Genomic DNA, 16424 nt, shown 5'->3' on the forward strand with positions numbered 1-16424 from the left:
CCTCGCTCTACCCACCGCGTCACCCTAACGTTAAAGACAGTGCATGCAAATTTTACCAAATTTACACTCAATATAATCTATAATCCCAATAATAAAAATAAAAAAAGAAAATGACAGTATTAATAATATCTGCACAGGGCAATCCCGAACACAAACAGTTGCACTTACTGCAACTATTCTTCGTTTGATTAAAAGACATATTACACTCTGCTCCTGTTTGATGCCACTGACTCCGCCCACAAAATAAACAAGCTAGTTTCGTACATGGCAATAATACAGCGTTTAAATATGTCATCTTAAGAAAATAATCACTCTACAGGCAATCACATCAGTCTCATCTCAACACAGATGTTTTGTCTTTTACATTTTATAGCTTCCAATTTATAGCTTTAACACTGTAACGTTTGGTCAGTAGGGGGAGCAGCGCGCTCGACCTTAATCTCCACCTACTACAGCCATTGGCTCACACGCTGCTGAACTCTGTCATTTCATTGGCTCACTGCAGAAAAATCTGCATGAACGACGGCGCAATCCATGCAAATGAGACATAAATGAGGTGCTGGTAAGCTGGTGCTTGATTTCACGCACTGAAGCTGATTCCATGTTGGGTGAAAATGAATAAGACGCACAGCTGAAGCAGCTCAAACAGTGCCAGTGCTCTGAGTGAGGCTGTACAGAGATAAACACATTTTGAAGCAGTTAAACAAGTACATTTTTTATTATTATGGAAAAACGTACCAAGAATAAAAGTGTGGCATGAGACAAATATTCCTAAACCCATTCCTCAAGCATCTCACAACAGTTCACTGAAGAAGGAAATCTGTTAAACTAATGTGTTAACTGAAAAAATGAACATCAAAACAAAGCAACAGACTTGTTAGGTGGACAGTGAGGCTATTGTTGCCTACGATCTCCATTCATAGGACTCAGCGAGAGAGCGAGCGAGAGAGCGAGCGAGAGAGCGAGCGAGAGCGAGAGATGAATGCAGCTGAAGAATGGTGAAAGGGAGTTTGTTGACGTCTCTCTCTCTCTCTCTCTGCGTTGGACTTCTTTGACCTCAGAGCTGGGATGTGAAACTAATGGTAGCTGGTAACCCGAGACAGTCATGGGTGACCGGACACCTGAGGCACCTTCACAGGCCTCTACTGACACAATATCGCTAAGGAAACTGACCATTCGGCCGGCTTGGCTTAAAAAACACAATCAGACCTTTAAAAGGACGATTATGTTCTGATCGTTTAAACCCAAGACATTAATAAAGACAGTTCTAACCTAAATGTTTTGCTGTTGTCGGAAGAAAACCTCATACCTCCATGTTTGACATAATTGGTCTTTGCACTGTGTGTAAATCTCAGACGGAAAGACGTCTGGTTCCACTGACTTACATTAAAGGTACAGTAGGTTTTTTCCTTCTTCTGTAAAGTTACTGTTGCTTTTGAGCTCAACATGAGCCATAATCATCACTACTGAAACAGCCTCTACTGAAACAGCCCCTACTGAAACAGTCACTACTGAAAGAGCCTCTACTGAAACAGCCTCTACTGAAACAGTCACTACTGAAACAGCCTCTACTGAAACAGCCTCTACTGAAACAGCCCCTACTGAAACAGCCTCTACTGAAACAGCCTCTACTGAAACAGCCTCTACTGAAACAGCCTCTACTGAAACAGCCCCTACTGAAACAGCCCCTACTGAAACAGGCCCTACTGAAACAGGCTGTATTAAAACACTCACAACTGAAACAGCCTCTACTGAAACAGCCTGTATTAAAACTCTCACTACTGAATCAGCCTCTACTGAAACAGCCTCTACTGAAACAGCCCGTATTAAAACTCTCACTACTGAAACAGCCTCTACTGAAACAGGCCCTACTGAAACAGCCCGTATTAAAACACTCACTACTGAAACAGTCACTACTGAAACAGCCTCTATTGAAACAGCCTCTACTGAAACAGCCTCTACTGAAACAGCCTGTATTAAAACTCTCACTACTGAATCAGGCCCTCCTGAAACAGGCCCTACTGAAACAGGCCGTATTAAAACTCTCACTACTGAACAGTCACTACTGAAACAGTCACTACTGAAACAGCCTGTATTAAAACAGTCACTACTGAATCAGCCCCTACTGAAACAGCCTCTACTGAAACAGCCTCTAACTGAAACAGCGTGCATTAAAACACTCACTACTGAATCAGCCCCTACTGAAACAGGCCCTACTGAAACAGCCCGTATTAAAACACTCACTACTGAAACAGCCTCTACTGAAACAGCCTGTATTAAAACAGTCACTACTGAATCAGCCCCTACTGAAACAGGCCCTACTGAAACAGCCCATATTAAAACACTCACTACTGAACAGTCACTACTGAAACAGCCCGTATTAAAACACTCACTACTGAACAGTCACTACTGAAACAGCCTCTAATGAAACAGCCTCTACTGAAACAGCCTCTACTGAAACAGTCACTACTGAATCAGCCCCTACTGAAACAGGCCCTATTAAAACAGCCCCTACTGAAACGGCCTGTATTAAAACAGTCACTACTGAAACAGCCTGTATTAAAACTCTCACTACTGAAACAGCCTGTATTAAAACTCACTACTGAAACAGCCCCTACTGAAACAGCCTCTACTGAAACAGCCTGTATTAAAACTCTCACTACTGAAACAGCCTCTACTAAAACAGCCTGTATTAAAACTCTCACTACTGAAACAGCCCCTACTGAAACAGCCTCTACTGAAACAGCCTGCATTAAAACACTCACTACTGAATCAGCCCCTACTGAAACAGCCCCTACTGAAACAGCCTGTATTAAAACACTCACTACTGAAACAGCCCCTACTGAAACAGGCCCTACTGAAACAGGCTGTATTACAACACTCACTACTGAAACAGCCTCTACTGAAACAGCCCCTACTGAAACAGGCCCTACTGAAACAGGCTGTATTACAACACTCACTACTGAAACAGCCTCTACTGAAACAGGCCCTACTGAAACAGGCCCTACTGACACAGCCTGTATTAAAACACTCACTACTGAAACAGCCCCTACTGAAACAGGCCCTACTGACACAGCCTGTATTAAAACACTCACTACTGAATCAGCCCCTACTGAAACAGGCCCTACTGAAACAGGCTGTATTACAACACTCACTACTGAAACAGCCTCTACTGAAACAGGCCCTACTGAAACAGCCTGTATTAAAACTCTCCCTACTGAAACAGCCCCTACTGAAACAGCCTCTAATGAAACAGCCTGTATTAAAACACTCACTACTGAAACAGCCCCTACTGAAACAGCCTCTACTGAAACAGCCTCTACTGAAACAGCCCCTACTGAAACAGCCCCTACTGAAACAGCCCCTACTGAAACAGCCCCTACTGAAACAGACTGTATTAAAACACTCACTACTGAAACAGCCCCTACTGAAACAGGCCCTACTGAAACAGCCTGTATTAAAACACTCACTACTGAAACAGCCTCTACTGAAACAGCCTCTACTGAAACAGTCACTACTGAATCAGCCCCTACTGAAACAGGCCCTACTGAAACAGGCTGTATTAAAACACTCACTACTGAAACGGCCTCTACTAAAACAGCCTGTATTAAAACTCTCACTACTGAAACAGCCCCTACTGAAACAGCCTCTACTGAAACAGCCTGTATTAAAACTCTCACTACTGAAACAGCCCCTACTGAAACAGCCTCTACTGAAACAGCCTCTACTGAAACAGCCTGTATTAAAACACTCACTACTGAAACAGCCTCTACTGAAACAGCCTGTATTAAAACTCTCACTACTGAATCAGCCCCTACTGAAACAGGCCATATTAAAACACTCACTACTGAACAGTCACTACTGAAACAGCCCATATTAAAACACTCACTACTGAAACAGTCACTACTGAAACAGCCTCTACTGAAACAGCCCCTTCTGAAACAGCCCCTACTGAAACAGCCCCTACTGAAACAGCCCCTACTGAAAGAGCCTCTACTGAAAGAGCCTCTACTGAAACAGCCTCTACTGAAACAGCCTCTACTGAAACAGCCCCTACTGAAACAGCCCCTACTGAAACAGCCTCTACTGAAACAGCCTCTACTGAAACAGCCTCTACTGAAACAGCCCCTACTGAAACAGCCTCTACTGAAACAGCCCCTACTGAAACAGTCACTACTGAAAGAGCCTCTACTGAAACAGCCTCTACTGAAACAGCCCCTACTGAAACAGCCTCTACTGAAACAGCCTCTACTGAAACAGCCTCTACTGAAACAGCCCCTACTGAAACAGCCCCTACTGAAACAGCCCCTACTGAAACAGCCTCTACTGAAACAGCCTCTACTGAAACAGCCTCTACTGAAACAGCCCCTATTAAAACTCTCACTACTGAACTTACATTTCTAGCGGATTGTTAGGCTGCATGTAAACGTGGCTAGTAAAAGAGCGCACCGGTCCGTTTTGGTGCTAAGCTGCAGCGGAGCGGTCGCTTGTTGCCCATCTGTCATTGGCTTCATCTTTGCAGGAGTGCTTCCTGTTACAAAACCCCTGAGAATTTAATTGCTTGCAACCCAAAAACAAACTCACTCATCTGAGGGACTATAAACACAAGAATGTTTTATGATGGCGAGCTCGCCAAGCGTGCCCGCCGTCTCATGGTTACCATGGTTACGATCATGCAACAAACATGCTTTCCAGCCTTCCAACTAAGATGCGGTGCAGGAGAAGCTACAGGACAAAACGCTGATTGTCTTTCTTTCACACATCCGCTCCGTCTCCTGGTGTATCCAGGCTCACGCGATAAGCTTGCGCACTCTCTTTTATCGGCGGACAGTCCTCCGTCAAAGGTCCTTCCTTCATCTCCTGCGGCGGATGTGGAGAAACATGAGCTCCTGTACTGTACTGCATGTCCAGCATGACACCACAGGTCTCCTGGATTACAGCCTGTGTGGACGGCACTGCTAGGGCTGCACAGTACATCATCTGTTAATCGTTGGCCTTTGCAGCTGCAGCTGATCAAGAAACGTCAACAATTACGTCAGTAATGGAAGCTGATCTAATTGCAGAGTTTAATTCCCAAATTCAACATAGGATTTGTTTACTTATTTGGTCATAAGGCACCATAAGAGGACGTTAAACCTCACATTTTTAGATCAGAAGCATCACATGTATTTGGCTAAAGTGAAAGTTTAGGTCATTGAAATCAATGACCAGAGTGATGATACTGTGTGCCACTGTTTTGGAATTTGGGACAGAAAATGCTTTGGTGGTCATCAGTATACACTGGGGGGCACTACCATATGGCCTGTGTGTAAGGAAAGCAATACATTTTTAAAATGAAAATGAAATATGTAAAAACATATTTACAACGTGCTATTCAGCACATACTGTGGCTGAGCCTGTACAAGCAAAGCCACTCTCTTGCCTCATGTCTTTGTTACTGTTGTTGTTGCTTAGCCAATCAAAAGGCCAGAATGTTGTGCTGGGGGGTCTGGGTGTTAAAAGGGGGCAGGGCTGCCTTGAAATACACCAACAGCAATAAAAAGGGGCTTCTCTTGAGGATTGAGCCGACATCATGAAAACAAGGCAATGCAGATAAACAGATGCACTTGGATGATCCGACGTGCACAAGCGCACACAGGCAAGCATGAAAGAACGGACACACACACACACACACACACACACACACACACACACTGATACACTTGCAGAGTACACTAGCAAAGCCCCAACTCATCCCCTCCTGCTTCTCATTAATATTTCATAGGCTGCTGTCAGGTCCTCCTGACCCTAGTGCTCTCGGTGTCCCTGTTCAGCTCCTTCTCCCTCTATAACACTGGGCCTGGAGCGTACTCAAAATTTGAAGAAAGTAAAAAGTTCCCTAAAGTAGTTTTGACTGAACCTTTTAAAAGAAGAAAGTTTAAGGAAACTCTAAAACTATTACTACCTATACGAAAGGTTATGGAACAGTGTAACCCTCCCCTAACATACCTGATCCACCTAAGATCCAGGTAAGAAAGTGGCATGTGGGAGCAGGAGTACAACAGGACCACCAGGACGGCATTACCAGTCATAATCAGGTGCATCTGCTCCAGCAACTCTTCACATTTGTGGTCAGCCAAAGTGGAGCTTACCTTGCAGTTGCTTAAATCGACCCTCCAGCTGGTTGTAATTGAAGGCTGCCCCGCCGTAGCTGGGCCCAGGGCCGGCACCTGGGGAAGACGGCCCTGGTCCCGGTGACAGGGGTCCGGGGGAGATATGCCTGGGAGAAACATGTCCAGGAGATAAAGGTCCTGGAGAGAGAGGTCCAGGCATGCTGGTGGCCCTCTGCAGCTCCATCTGTCTGCTAAGAAAGTATGATCCCCCCTTAGCAACCTTGCTCAACAATACCAGAAAGGAGGAGGTCCAGGCGTCCAAGCTGCTACTCCGGCTTAGTGTAGCAGAATCTCAGTGACAGCCAGACAGCATGATGATTCTTCTCCTCTCCCAGCCTTCTGCCGCCTTCCCTCCAGACTATTCAAAGCGGAACCCCCCCATCCTCAGAGTGAAAGACCCTCGGAGTGAAAGTGAGACAGCCGTGAAGAGAGAAAGCGCGAGCGTGTGCTGTGGAGTCCCTGCACTGTAAGAACAGCATTGCACAAACAGAGCACACCTTTCACAAACCTTCGGAGGAGGGAGGGGCGGTGCCTGCGGCTTGGAATTCACCCAGCCAGCCACTCAAGGCCCGTGTGTGCTGCTGTGATGTCAGTAGCTCATTAGCATAAAGAGAAGTGGGAGGGAGAGCAGAGCAGGAGGAGGTGGGCTGCACCACTCTGTTGCCGAGGGAAAGGGGGGAAGCAGGCAGGATGTTCCCCGTTGCCAAGCGCAGCTGTGATTCTTAGAGGAGACAAAAATCATTTTTGATGTTTGACAGCAGGAAATGTTTGCATGCTGATGGAAAAGGGCTTTGAGAGCGAGTTAGCTCGCAGATGACACATCCTTGATGGGGCCACAAACTGAAAGCACCCCGCCTTCTCACTGCTGGACATGAGTGTGTGGGGGCCGGCAAAAATGCAGTGGCTTTTGAGTGCTGGAACAAAGCGGGGGAATCGGCGAGCTCGGATCTCACACACGGCGCTCGACACAACAGCCTACACTTCAGCTTACCTCAGCTGCTCTCGTCGCGGATCAGTATCCTTTTCCTTCTCTCTTTGTATCTGACCCACAAAACCAGCCCCCTCATCTCCATTTCTCCTCAACAAGTCCTCTTGCTCTCTGCTTATTTTGTTAATAGAGGCTTCTCGGGTCTCAGTCGAGCCGAAACAGTTCCAACTGCAACTCCTGGGTGATCTGTACAGTTGAAACCATGGGAAAGCCACAGGGAAAGCATGGCAAAGACCAGGCGCACAGCATAATTGCCCAACGCACTTCTCAAGTACGTGTTCTGGTCCATGTTCTTGACTCAAAAACGTTCCCTTGGACTTCAAATGTGGAAAAAAGCAATGCAAATAAATCTGGAGCCACATATGGGCTTTCAAACATTCAATCATATCCCATGGGAAAGCCCACCATCAGCAGTGGGCTAATCTTCTGTGCAAAAATCCAGATATATATGTACTGGTTCAGCCTTCACCGTAGGCCACAGTATATATTTATGTTGGAAAGTTCATAAACAGTGGTGTTTTTTTTAGCGGACAGCCTGCCTGCTGCGGCCTGCCCTCACTTAGAACCGTCCGCTCTGGCACACTGCATTCACAGATGGAGGAAAAATAAAGGATTCTTCTCCTGGACGTTCAGCACAGGAACCTTATGTGCAAATCTATGGAGCTCCATTCATGTAAAGACAAGGTGGTTAGATCTAAAGAGTAGCTGGGTGTATAAAAAACACCAAGAGATCCAGATGATGATCCAGATGATGATCCAGACGATGCATAAAAAGCTGTTGACTTGCAGGTCCAAGAGTTACTTCTAAGAATTTACAAGAACTGGAACAAGCTTGGTTCCAAGTTGATGTCAAAACAAAACGGTACAAAATCAGAAGAACTGGAGTACTGCTTTCGAGACAGACGCTAATGGACACATCACCGATACTCAAAAGATAAAAATAAGGGAGGCAACTAGCCACAATTAGATTTCAAAGCCATCATTTCAGAACCGCGAGGCGCCGAGGAACCAATCACAATTGAAAGAGGTGGTCATAGAGTTTCTGGCTGTTATGTAATGCAATGTTCAGGTCTAATGTTCTGTAATGATTTACAAGTGAAATCACTTTAAAATCGGATTAATCTTTCTGAATCATCCCGTATTACTGAAGAAACATTAAAAGTAAACAACAATAATATGAAAGTATTACAGGCTACATGCATCCATACATGGAGTGTCTGCTGAACGGGCTTCACACCCAGCCTCCCAAGTTTTCTTGGCATGACAACGAACAGGAAAACAATTTAGCTTCTAGTCTGGTGGGGCCGGATAGGAACGGGTAACAAGAACATGGATCTGGGTTAGGGTTAGACAGCTCGCTCACTTCTGGAGTGGGACTGTACTAACAAGTGTATATCCCTTCTAAAACCCGCCCCCATCTACAAGCTTAACAGCAATTTTTGGGTGGGGACTCTTAAACCGTGCTAACTTACATGACATTCATGGGCTAACAACAGGCTTAGTGTCTGTTGGAGAATGCTGACGAGCGCTCTATCGCCCCCTATTCTGCGCTGCGCCTTCACGAGCCGTCGGTCTGGGCTCGAAACTTCACTTGGTTTGTTCCCCACATTAATAATCTCAATAGCTAAAACTTCTGATCATACCTTTAACACCGTTTCCCGCACATCTACTCTTCCCTCATGTTCAGAAGTGTCGAGGAGGAAATGAGAAGGAGAGAGGAATCCATACGGTTTCAGTCACGAAACTCAAGGAATGCCAGCTGCGGTAACACTTGGCTTACCCTACAAAGCTGCCACTTGTGAATGAAACCGGCCTGAGGCTAAAAGGGAATTTACACCGGCGTGATACTTTCACTTTTGTGGCTTCTTCTCTGAACATGTACGGTCTACACCACATAGCTCAACACGGAGATCTTGAGATGTCAGTGTCATGTGAATTATAGTATAAACTGGGGTAGGTGATACATTATTATGATACCTGAAGACATTTATTTATCATAGTATTGATTCTGATGTTTAATAAGCTATGATATAATAGAGAGAATGCACCAGCAGTGCCACATACTTCCAAAAACTATGAGCACAACTATTTTTATTTATGGTTTACCGTCCACATCCAACAGTATGTCCAGTGTCATCAGTGTGCTGAGGAAAGCAGTGTGCTGTACTGAGATGCCCACTAATATTACTTATTTAGCATTAAAGGTCAGTAACCAGAGACAGTACTCCTTTTTCTTTTATGACATTTTTCCTGAATTAATAAATGAGCAGGGGAATTTTGCGTTTCATTTGGATCTCTTTTTCTACTATTAGGACTGAAGTTTTAGGTTAAATTTGTGCTGAAATACAGAAAATTCTAAAGCACCACTGCAGGACCTGCTAGCCTTGTGAGAACAAATAATCAAAGTGACTAAGAATTACAAACATATCTGTCAGGAAGGTGTGGTCATCAAGTTTGGGCCATTTCCCACTAACCACAAACTTGTAGGACCATCTTGGAGAATTTCACGCCATCTTTCACTCATACCCTGGTGAGATCATGGTGCCTAAACTTGCAACACACAGTCATGAAAATGCACACGGTCATTCATCCTAAAGATGAAGTAAGACCTTCCCTTCAGCTGGTGTTTATGAAATGAATGAAAGAATGCGAGGAACGTCTAGGGGGAAACAGCAGGTCGATGTGCAGGAGAATAAAGCCTCTTTGTGGGGTGAGGCTGGTTTCAATTATTCAGGACGCCTCTGTGGGCCTTGCAGAATGTGTCGATAACTTCTAAAAGTGACCCGTGTGCTGCCGCCAACCTTGCAGCATGTGACTGACAGACTGAACCTGCTCCCCTCTGGGATGAGCTGGTCTTCCTTACCAGAAGCCCCACAAGGACTAAGAGGATCAATCGAACAGCATGTACTAGCATGATATTAAAAAAATAAAATAATAATAAATAAAATAATACATGCAAAGTTACTAAAACCGATCACTTACTATTATCAAGCGCATCTGTGAAAAAATCATTTCACCCATTTAGATACATTTTTACCACAAGGCTTCTTTGTTTATCTGTATTCTGGAACCTTTGAGAGACTCAGCCGACTTAAAGTCTGAAATAAAAACAGACTTTTTAACCTCGTTAGTTCATGTCTGGGGTCAAATTAAAGACAATTTATCTTATAGTATCATTCAAAGCTGCACTTTGTAAGATTTGGGGATTTGGAGCCCTCTTTGGTGGAATTGTGTAACTGCATCCAACATGTGGAGGAACACTGCGTGGTGCAGGTTGTGTTTTGGCCCCTTACCCTGAGTGGATGAAACTGCTGATTGAAGGTGAAATCAAAGAGAACTCAGTCCAAACGCGGCGAAATGCGCATCTTCTGAGGATGTGAGTGAATTATCTACTACGGTCATCACATCTTCATCAGTATTGTGTTGATTCACGACCCATTGAGCCGGACCATGTGACATTAGTATGTCTAGACGTACGACGTGGTCCAACACGCGCAGTCAATTGTACCTCTTCAATTTTAATAAAAAATAGCACTTCTTGTTTTCCTGTAATCTTCCTTTAAAATGTTTTGATCTCTGCTCATTTCCCAAATATCGTCTGAGTTTTGATTACGACTTTGAGTTTATCCACTCAAAGAACTGAACACAGTAATATTTAGTAGGAAATCTGCAGGACAGCTTGACTACTGACCAATGAGGAATGGTCTCCTAACATTCGCTCAGCTCAATAAAAACTTCCTGAGCTTCCTTCTGACTCCAGCTGAACTGAGGACTGTGGGCTAAGATGACGCAACGAGACAAAAAGGCAGAGGTGACCGCACGACGCAAGTGATATCACTGTGACCACCTCACGCTGGAGACCGAGACAGGCAGAGTGAAGAGAACACCCCGGCCCCGCCCACTGCCACTGAAACACTAACCTCACATATGGCCAACAAATGCTAGCAGGTTTCTTCTAGAGAGAGAGAGAGAGAGAGAGAGAGAGAGAGAGAGAGAGAGAGAGAGAGAGAGAGAGAGAGGGGGGGGGGGGCAGAGAGAGAGAGAGAGAGAGAGAGAGAGAGAGAGAGAGAGAGAGAGGGGGGGGGGGGGGGCAGAGAGAGAGAGAGAGAGAGAGAGAGAGAGAGAGAGAGAGAGGGAGAGGGGGGACAGAGAGAGAGAGGGGGGGACAGAGAGAGAGAGAGAGAGAGAGAGAGAGAGAGAGAGAGAGAGAGAGAGAGAGAGAGGGGGGGGGGACAGAGAGAGAGAGAGAGAGAGAGAGAGAGAGAGAGAGAGAGAGAGAGAGAGAGAGAGAGAGACAGAGAGAGAGAGAGAGAGAGAGAGAGAGAGAGAGAGAGAGAGAGAGATAGAGAGAGAGAGAGAGAGAGAGAGAGAGAGAGAGAGAGAGAGAGAGAGAGAGAGAGAGAGAGAGAGGGAGAGAGAGAGAGAGAGAGAGAGAGAGAGAGAGATAGAGAGAGAGAGAGAGAGAGAGAGAGAGAGAGAGACAGAGAGAGAGAGAGAGGGAGAGAGAGAGAGAGAGAGAGAGAGAGAGAGAGAGATAGAGAGAGAGAGAGAGAGAGAGAGAGAGAGAGATAAAAAGATAAAAACAGGGGAAACAAGTGATGATGGAGCCGAATAAAAGAAAGAACACAACAGAAAAGAAAAGGTTTGCACTCGTTTCTTCACCACATGCAGCTTTGATACAGATGATCCACTGCAAAAACATTTTTTCTCAATAACTAAAAATTCTGAGATGCAGTGAAACGGCTGAGATTTCTCATTCTGAGGTGGTTCTGAACTCATTCAGCAGGTCTGCGTCGCCTCGCTGGCAGATAACTGGGTTTAAAACAAGCTAATTAATCTGCCACCATAGTGAGGTTCTTTCATTAGTTCACACAGTGAAATCACTCAAGTCAGGTAAAAACACGCCGAGTAGTGAGTTAAACAGTCTTCTATCAAGCTGCGCCAATCTCAGGATGATGCACGGTAAATATATAAGCTGTATTTCACACAGCTTCTCTTGTTTTGCAGCGTATGAGTGCTGAACGCCTGTGGGCATGTATTGCTTTATTGCTTGTATTTACTCTTTTATATATTTGGCTCGTCCATCCATCCATCCATCCATCCATCCATCCATCCATCCATCTTCTAAGCCGCTTCTCGCTCAGGGTTGCGGGGGGTGCTGGAGCGTATCTCAGCAGTCATTGGGCGGAAGGCAGGATACACCCTGGACAGGTTGCCAGTCCATCACAGGGCACATCCCAAAGCTAAATAATCTTAATTTGTCCATTAACATCTCCCGTTATCATACATGCAGAAGGTAGAGCTTCACTCCAAACATCTGTTACAGTCAGTGGTGTCGTATGAATATGGGGCGACTCCGGGGGCGGGTGACTCCAGTGACGGGCGACTCCAGTGGCGGGCTGATTAAAACTGAGGACTCTGTAAACTGGCCGACTCGCTGGCTGATCAGGTCACCTTGTGTATTTAAAATCAGTGATAAAATCATATTTCTGTCATTATTTTGACAAAATTTTAATCACCCAGCCGTTAAAGCTCATAACACCGGTGACGCGTAGAAGATAAGAGCTGCCCGATAAACTAAATCACTCATAAATGAATGAAATATAGTGAGCGAGTGTGACTCGCCTCCTCAGGCCTTGAGCTGCTTCCTCTCTGATGAGCCTCGACCCAAAGAGGCAGTTTAAAGAAAATTTTTTAAAGAAAAAATCAGAGCATCATGAGGGAAAAGCGTTAGTCTTAGCCCAACTGTGTAAATGTACACACTGAACCTGAGCTGAACCTGATATTTTAAGCCCGGCTGTGGATCTGCCCTCTGTGTAGTCCTGCGGATCGAGCTGCTGTTGTGTGTTTGGAGCCTGAATAAACACATTTCAAGCCAACGTACAGAAGATATACTGAGGAATAATAATGAAGACCCCACTACCACCCGACCAAGGAACCTAACCATTAACCCCATAAGTACCAGCCTCCAAGAAACACTGCAAAGTGCAATAACAGCTTTAAAGCAGTTAAAGAGGCAACAGCATTCAGTGCCATATGGCAGTGAAAGGCTCTGGCAGTGTGTCTAAGACAGAGGTGAGCAATGAAGCCTCAGTATCTCCTGCATATTTAAGAAGGACGTGAATTATTTAGCTTCCTGAATGGAACTTGAGTATTTTGGCCTACTATCCAGTGAGCCAATATATATATAGGCTACGCCACCGAGACACGGCTGAGAGACGAGCAACAGACCACACAAGACCCCCGAAACATCAATTCCTGCAGATCAATTTTAGAAACACAACATTGCTGATCAAGTGCTATCGTGCATTTCTGAGTGAGGACCCAGTGAGGACCCAGTGAGGACCCGTACTGGCAGAACAGCACAGCCCGAGGGACGCGTCTGACCCAGATACGACTAAATGAGACCTAAATAAACTCTGAATGTAGAACAAAATAAAAGCCGAGGATTTTCAGTTTATGTAAATGTACACAAACATTTTAGGCACGTTGGCAACTCAGACTGAAAATTTTCATTTTTTATAATATTCGTCATGGGCCGTATCACTAAAACTTAACTCTGAAATCTTTGTTGAGTCTCCGTGACGACTTCAGTCTGGACTGAATTTAGTTCAGTAGCTCTTCCAGAATATCAGCTCCTCCCTTCATCATCTCATCATAAACCCCAGATCAGAAAACAGCACCACACAAACATCCTAACTGGACTAAACCTCCTAAATCCTGTCCTAACTTTAGGATGAACCCCAGCAGGGTCCTGACTCCTGTTTAAGGCCCGTTTCTCTGGTTCTGAGGCGGCTGAGTCAGGCAGCGTAGTTCACTACCAGCATAATGAGCTCCATTTATTCCTACTGTAAAACGCGGCTTTCACTGGGAGATGTTTTTCTCTTCTAACTCTGCGTTTTAAACATCTCAGACGCTGCCGACTCGAACTCCACTGCCCCTCTGATCACCTTCCTGTGTTAATGTAGAGGATGGAGTATTACAGTGATGGAGGTGAATAATGAGGAGGCGGAGCTGAACGGGTGTCTGTTTATTAGGAGGAGGAACGTCAGCACACTCAGCTAAAGCGTTTGGGAAATGGAGACTGAAACTGGGGAGCGGCGACGCTCTGGTAAACAGCAGGGGGCGACTCTGATAAACAGCAGGGGGCGACTCTGATAAACAGCAAGGGGCGACTCTGATAAACAGCAGGGGGGCGTTGGAAAAAAAACAGGGCGACTCTGATAAACAGCAGGGGGCGACTCTGATAAACAGCAGGGGGAGCTCTGATAAACAGCAGGGGGCGCTCTGATAAACAGCAGGGGGAGCTCTGATAAACAGCAGTGGGAGCTCTGATAAACAGCAGGGGGCGACTGATAAACAGCAGGGGGCGCTCTGGTAAACAGCAGGGGGAAACTCTGATAAACAGCAGGGGGCGCTCTGATAAACAGCAGGGGGCGACTCTGATAAACAGCAGGGGGAGCTCTGATAAACAGCAGGGGGAGCTCTGATAAACAGCAGGGGGCGACTCTGATAAACAGCAGGGGGCGACTCTGATAAACAGCAGGGGGCGCTCTGGTAAACAGAAGGGGGCGCTCTGATAAACAGCAGGGGGAGCTCTGATAAACAGCAGGGGGAGCTCTGATAAACAGCAGGGGGCGCTGTGATAAACAGCAGGGGGAGCTCTGATAAACAGCAGGGGGCGACTCTGATAAACAGCAGGGGGCGCTCTGATAAACAGCAGGGGGAGCTCTGATAAACAGCAGGGGGAGCTCTGATAAACAGCAGGGGGAGCTCTGATAAACAGCAGGGGGCGCTCTGATAAACAGCAGGGGGAGCTCTGATAAACAGCAGGGGGAGCTCTGATAAACTGCAGGGGGAGCTCTGATAAACTGCAGGGGGCGACTCTGATAAACAGCAGGGGGCGCTCTGATAAACAGCAGGGGGAGCTCTGATAAACAGCAGGGGGCGCTCTGATAAACAGCAGGGGGAGCTCTGATAAACAGCAGGGGGAGCTCTGATAAACAGCAGGGGGAGCTCTGATAAACAGCAGGGGGCGCTCTGATAAACAGCAGGGGAAGCTCTGATAAACAGCAGGGGGAGCTCTGATAAACAGCAGGGGGAGCTCTGATAAACAGCAGGGGGCGACTCTGATAAACAGCAGGGGGCGCTCTGATAAACAGCAGGGGGAGCTCTGATAAACAGCAGGGGGCGACTCTGATAAACAGCAGGGGGCGCTCTGATAAACAGCAGGGGGCGACTCTGATAAACAGCAGGGGGAGCTCTGATAAACAGCAGGGGGAGCTCTGATAAACAGCAGGGGGCGGCTCTGATAAACAGCAGGGGGCGCTCTGATAAACAGCAGGGGGAGCTCTGATAAACAGCAGGGGGCGACTCTGATAAACAGCAGGGGGAGACTCTGATAAACAGCAGGGGGAGCTCTGATAAACAGCAGGGGGCGCTCTGATAAACAGCAGGGGGAGCTCTGATAAACAGCAGGGGGGCGACTCTGATAAACAGCAGGGGGAGCTCTGATAAACAGCAGGGGGAGCTCTGATAAACAGCAGGGGGAGCTCTGATAAACAGCAGGGGGCGACTCTGATAAACAGCAGGGGGTGCTCTGATAAACAGCAGGGGGAGCTCTGATAAACAGCAGGGGGCGACTCTGATAAACAGCAGGGGGAGCTCTCACTGTATTCACCACTTACAGTTTATCACTCTTTAGCTTTGTTTGACCTGTTTTACCTCAGTAGCTGTCTGGCTATTATTTTGATAGTGTGTTTATGTTTCAGCTGTTTGTGTACGGTTGGTTGCTAGGTAACCGACATGACAGCCGACTGTTGACGTTGATTGAGTAGGTTAAGTTTTCCTAACTTGAGATGATTCCTAAATTAAGATAATATTTGCTACTGTAATACAAATTTGTTCTATCAAGTTCTATCTTGGCCTGTCAGATCTTGACTAAAACAAACAAAAACATAGTAAGTTTCTATTTCTTCTATTTTTTTTTCATGTTACTTTTTACTGTATTATGTTTATTTGTATTAATTATAATGATGTATGGTTTTTCCCTCTAAAACACCCTTATTGCTAAGATAAATAATGTCTAAAACTTTTGCACTGTACTGTATTTAATTAAAAAATAATAATATAAGAAATAAATGCATTTGAAAACAACAACAATGCCATGGACGCTCTGGCTGAGAGAATGAGGGATCCACAGACTGGGAAATGAGCCAATAGCCTGAATAATAAGTAATCCTGGTTTGACACTCACTGCTTTAAAAAGCATCAAGCACTATTTA

The 16424-nt window shown here is 45.7% G+C and overlaps 1 protein-coding gene across 4 annotated transcripts in view; it reads right to left on the bottom strand.

The window, feature by feature from the left end:
- The window catches only part of LOC108414519 (spectrin beta chain, non-erythrocytic 1-like), a 147861-nt gene that overhangs the window by 99442 nt on the left and 31995 nt on the right, over positions 1-16424 (bottom strand). The window contains exon 1 of one of the 4 annotated variants that reach the window (XM_037532858.1): positions 6132-6336. The exons of the other annotated variants lie outside the window; for them this stretch is intronic. Within the exon in view, the coding sequence (XP_037388755.1) occupies positions 6132-6336 (205 nt within the window). Of the gene's footprint in view, positions 1-6131; positions 6337-16424 lie in introns of those variants that run through there. 4 annotated transcript variants of the gene reach the window in all.

Source organism: Pygocentrus nattereri, chromosome 22 (assembly GCF_015220715.1).
Source record: "Pygocentrus nattereri isolate fPygNat1 chromosome 22, fPygNat1.pri, whole genome shotgun sequence".
Classification (NCBI taxonomy): Eukaryota; Metazoa; Chordata; class Actinopteri; order Characiformes; family Serrasalmidae; genus Pygocentrus; species Pygocentrus nattereri.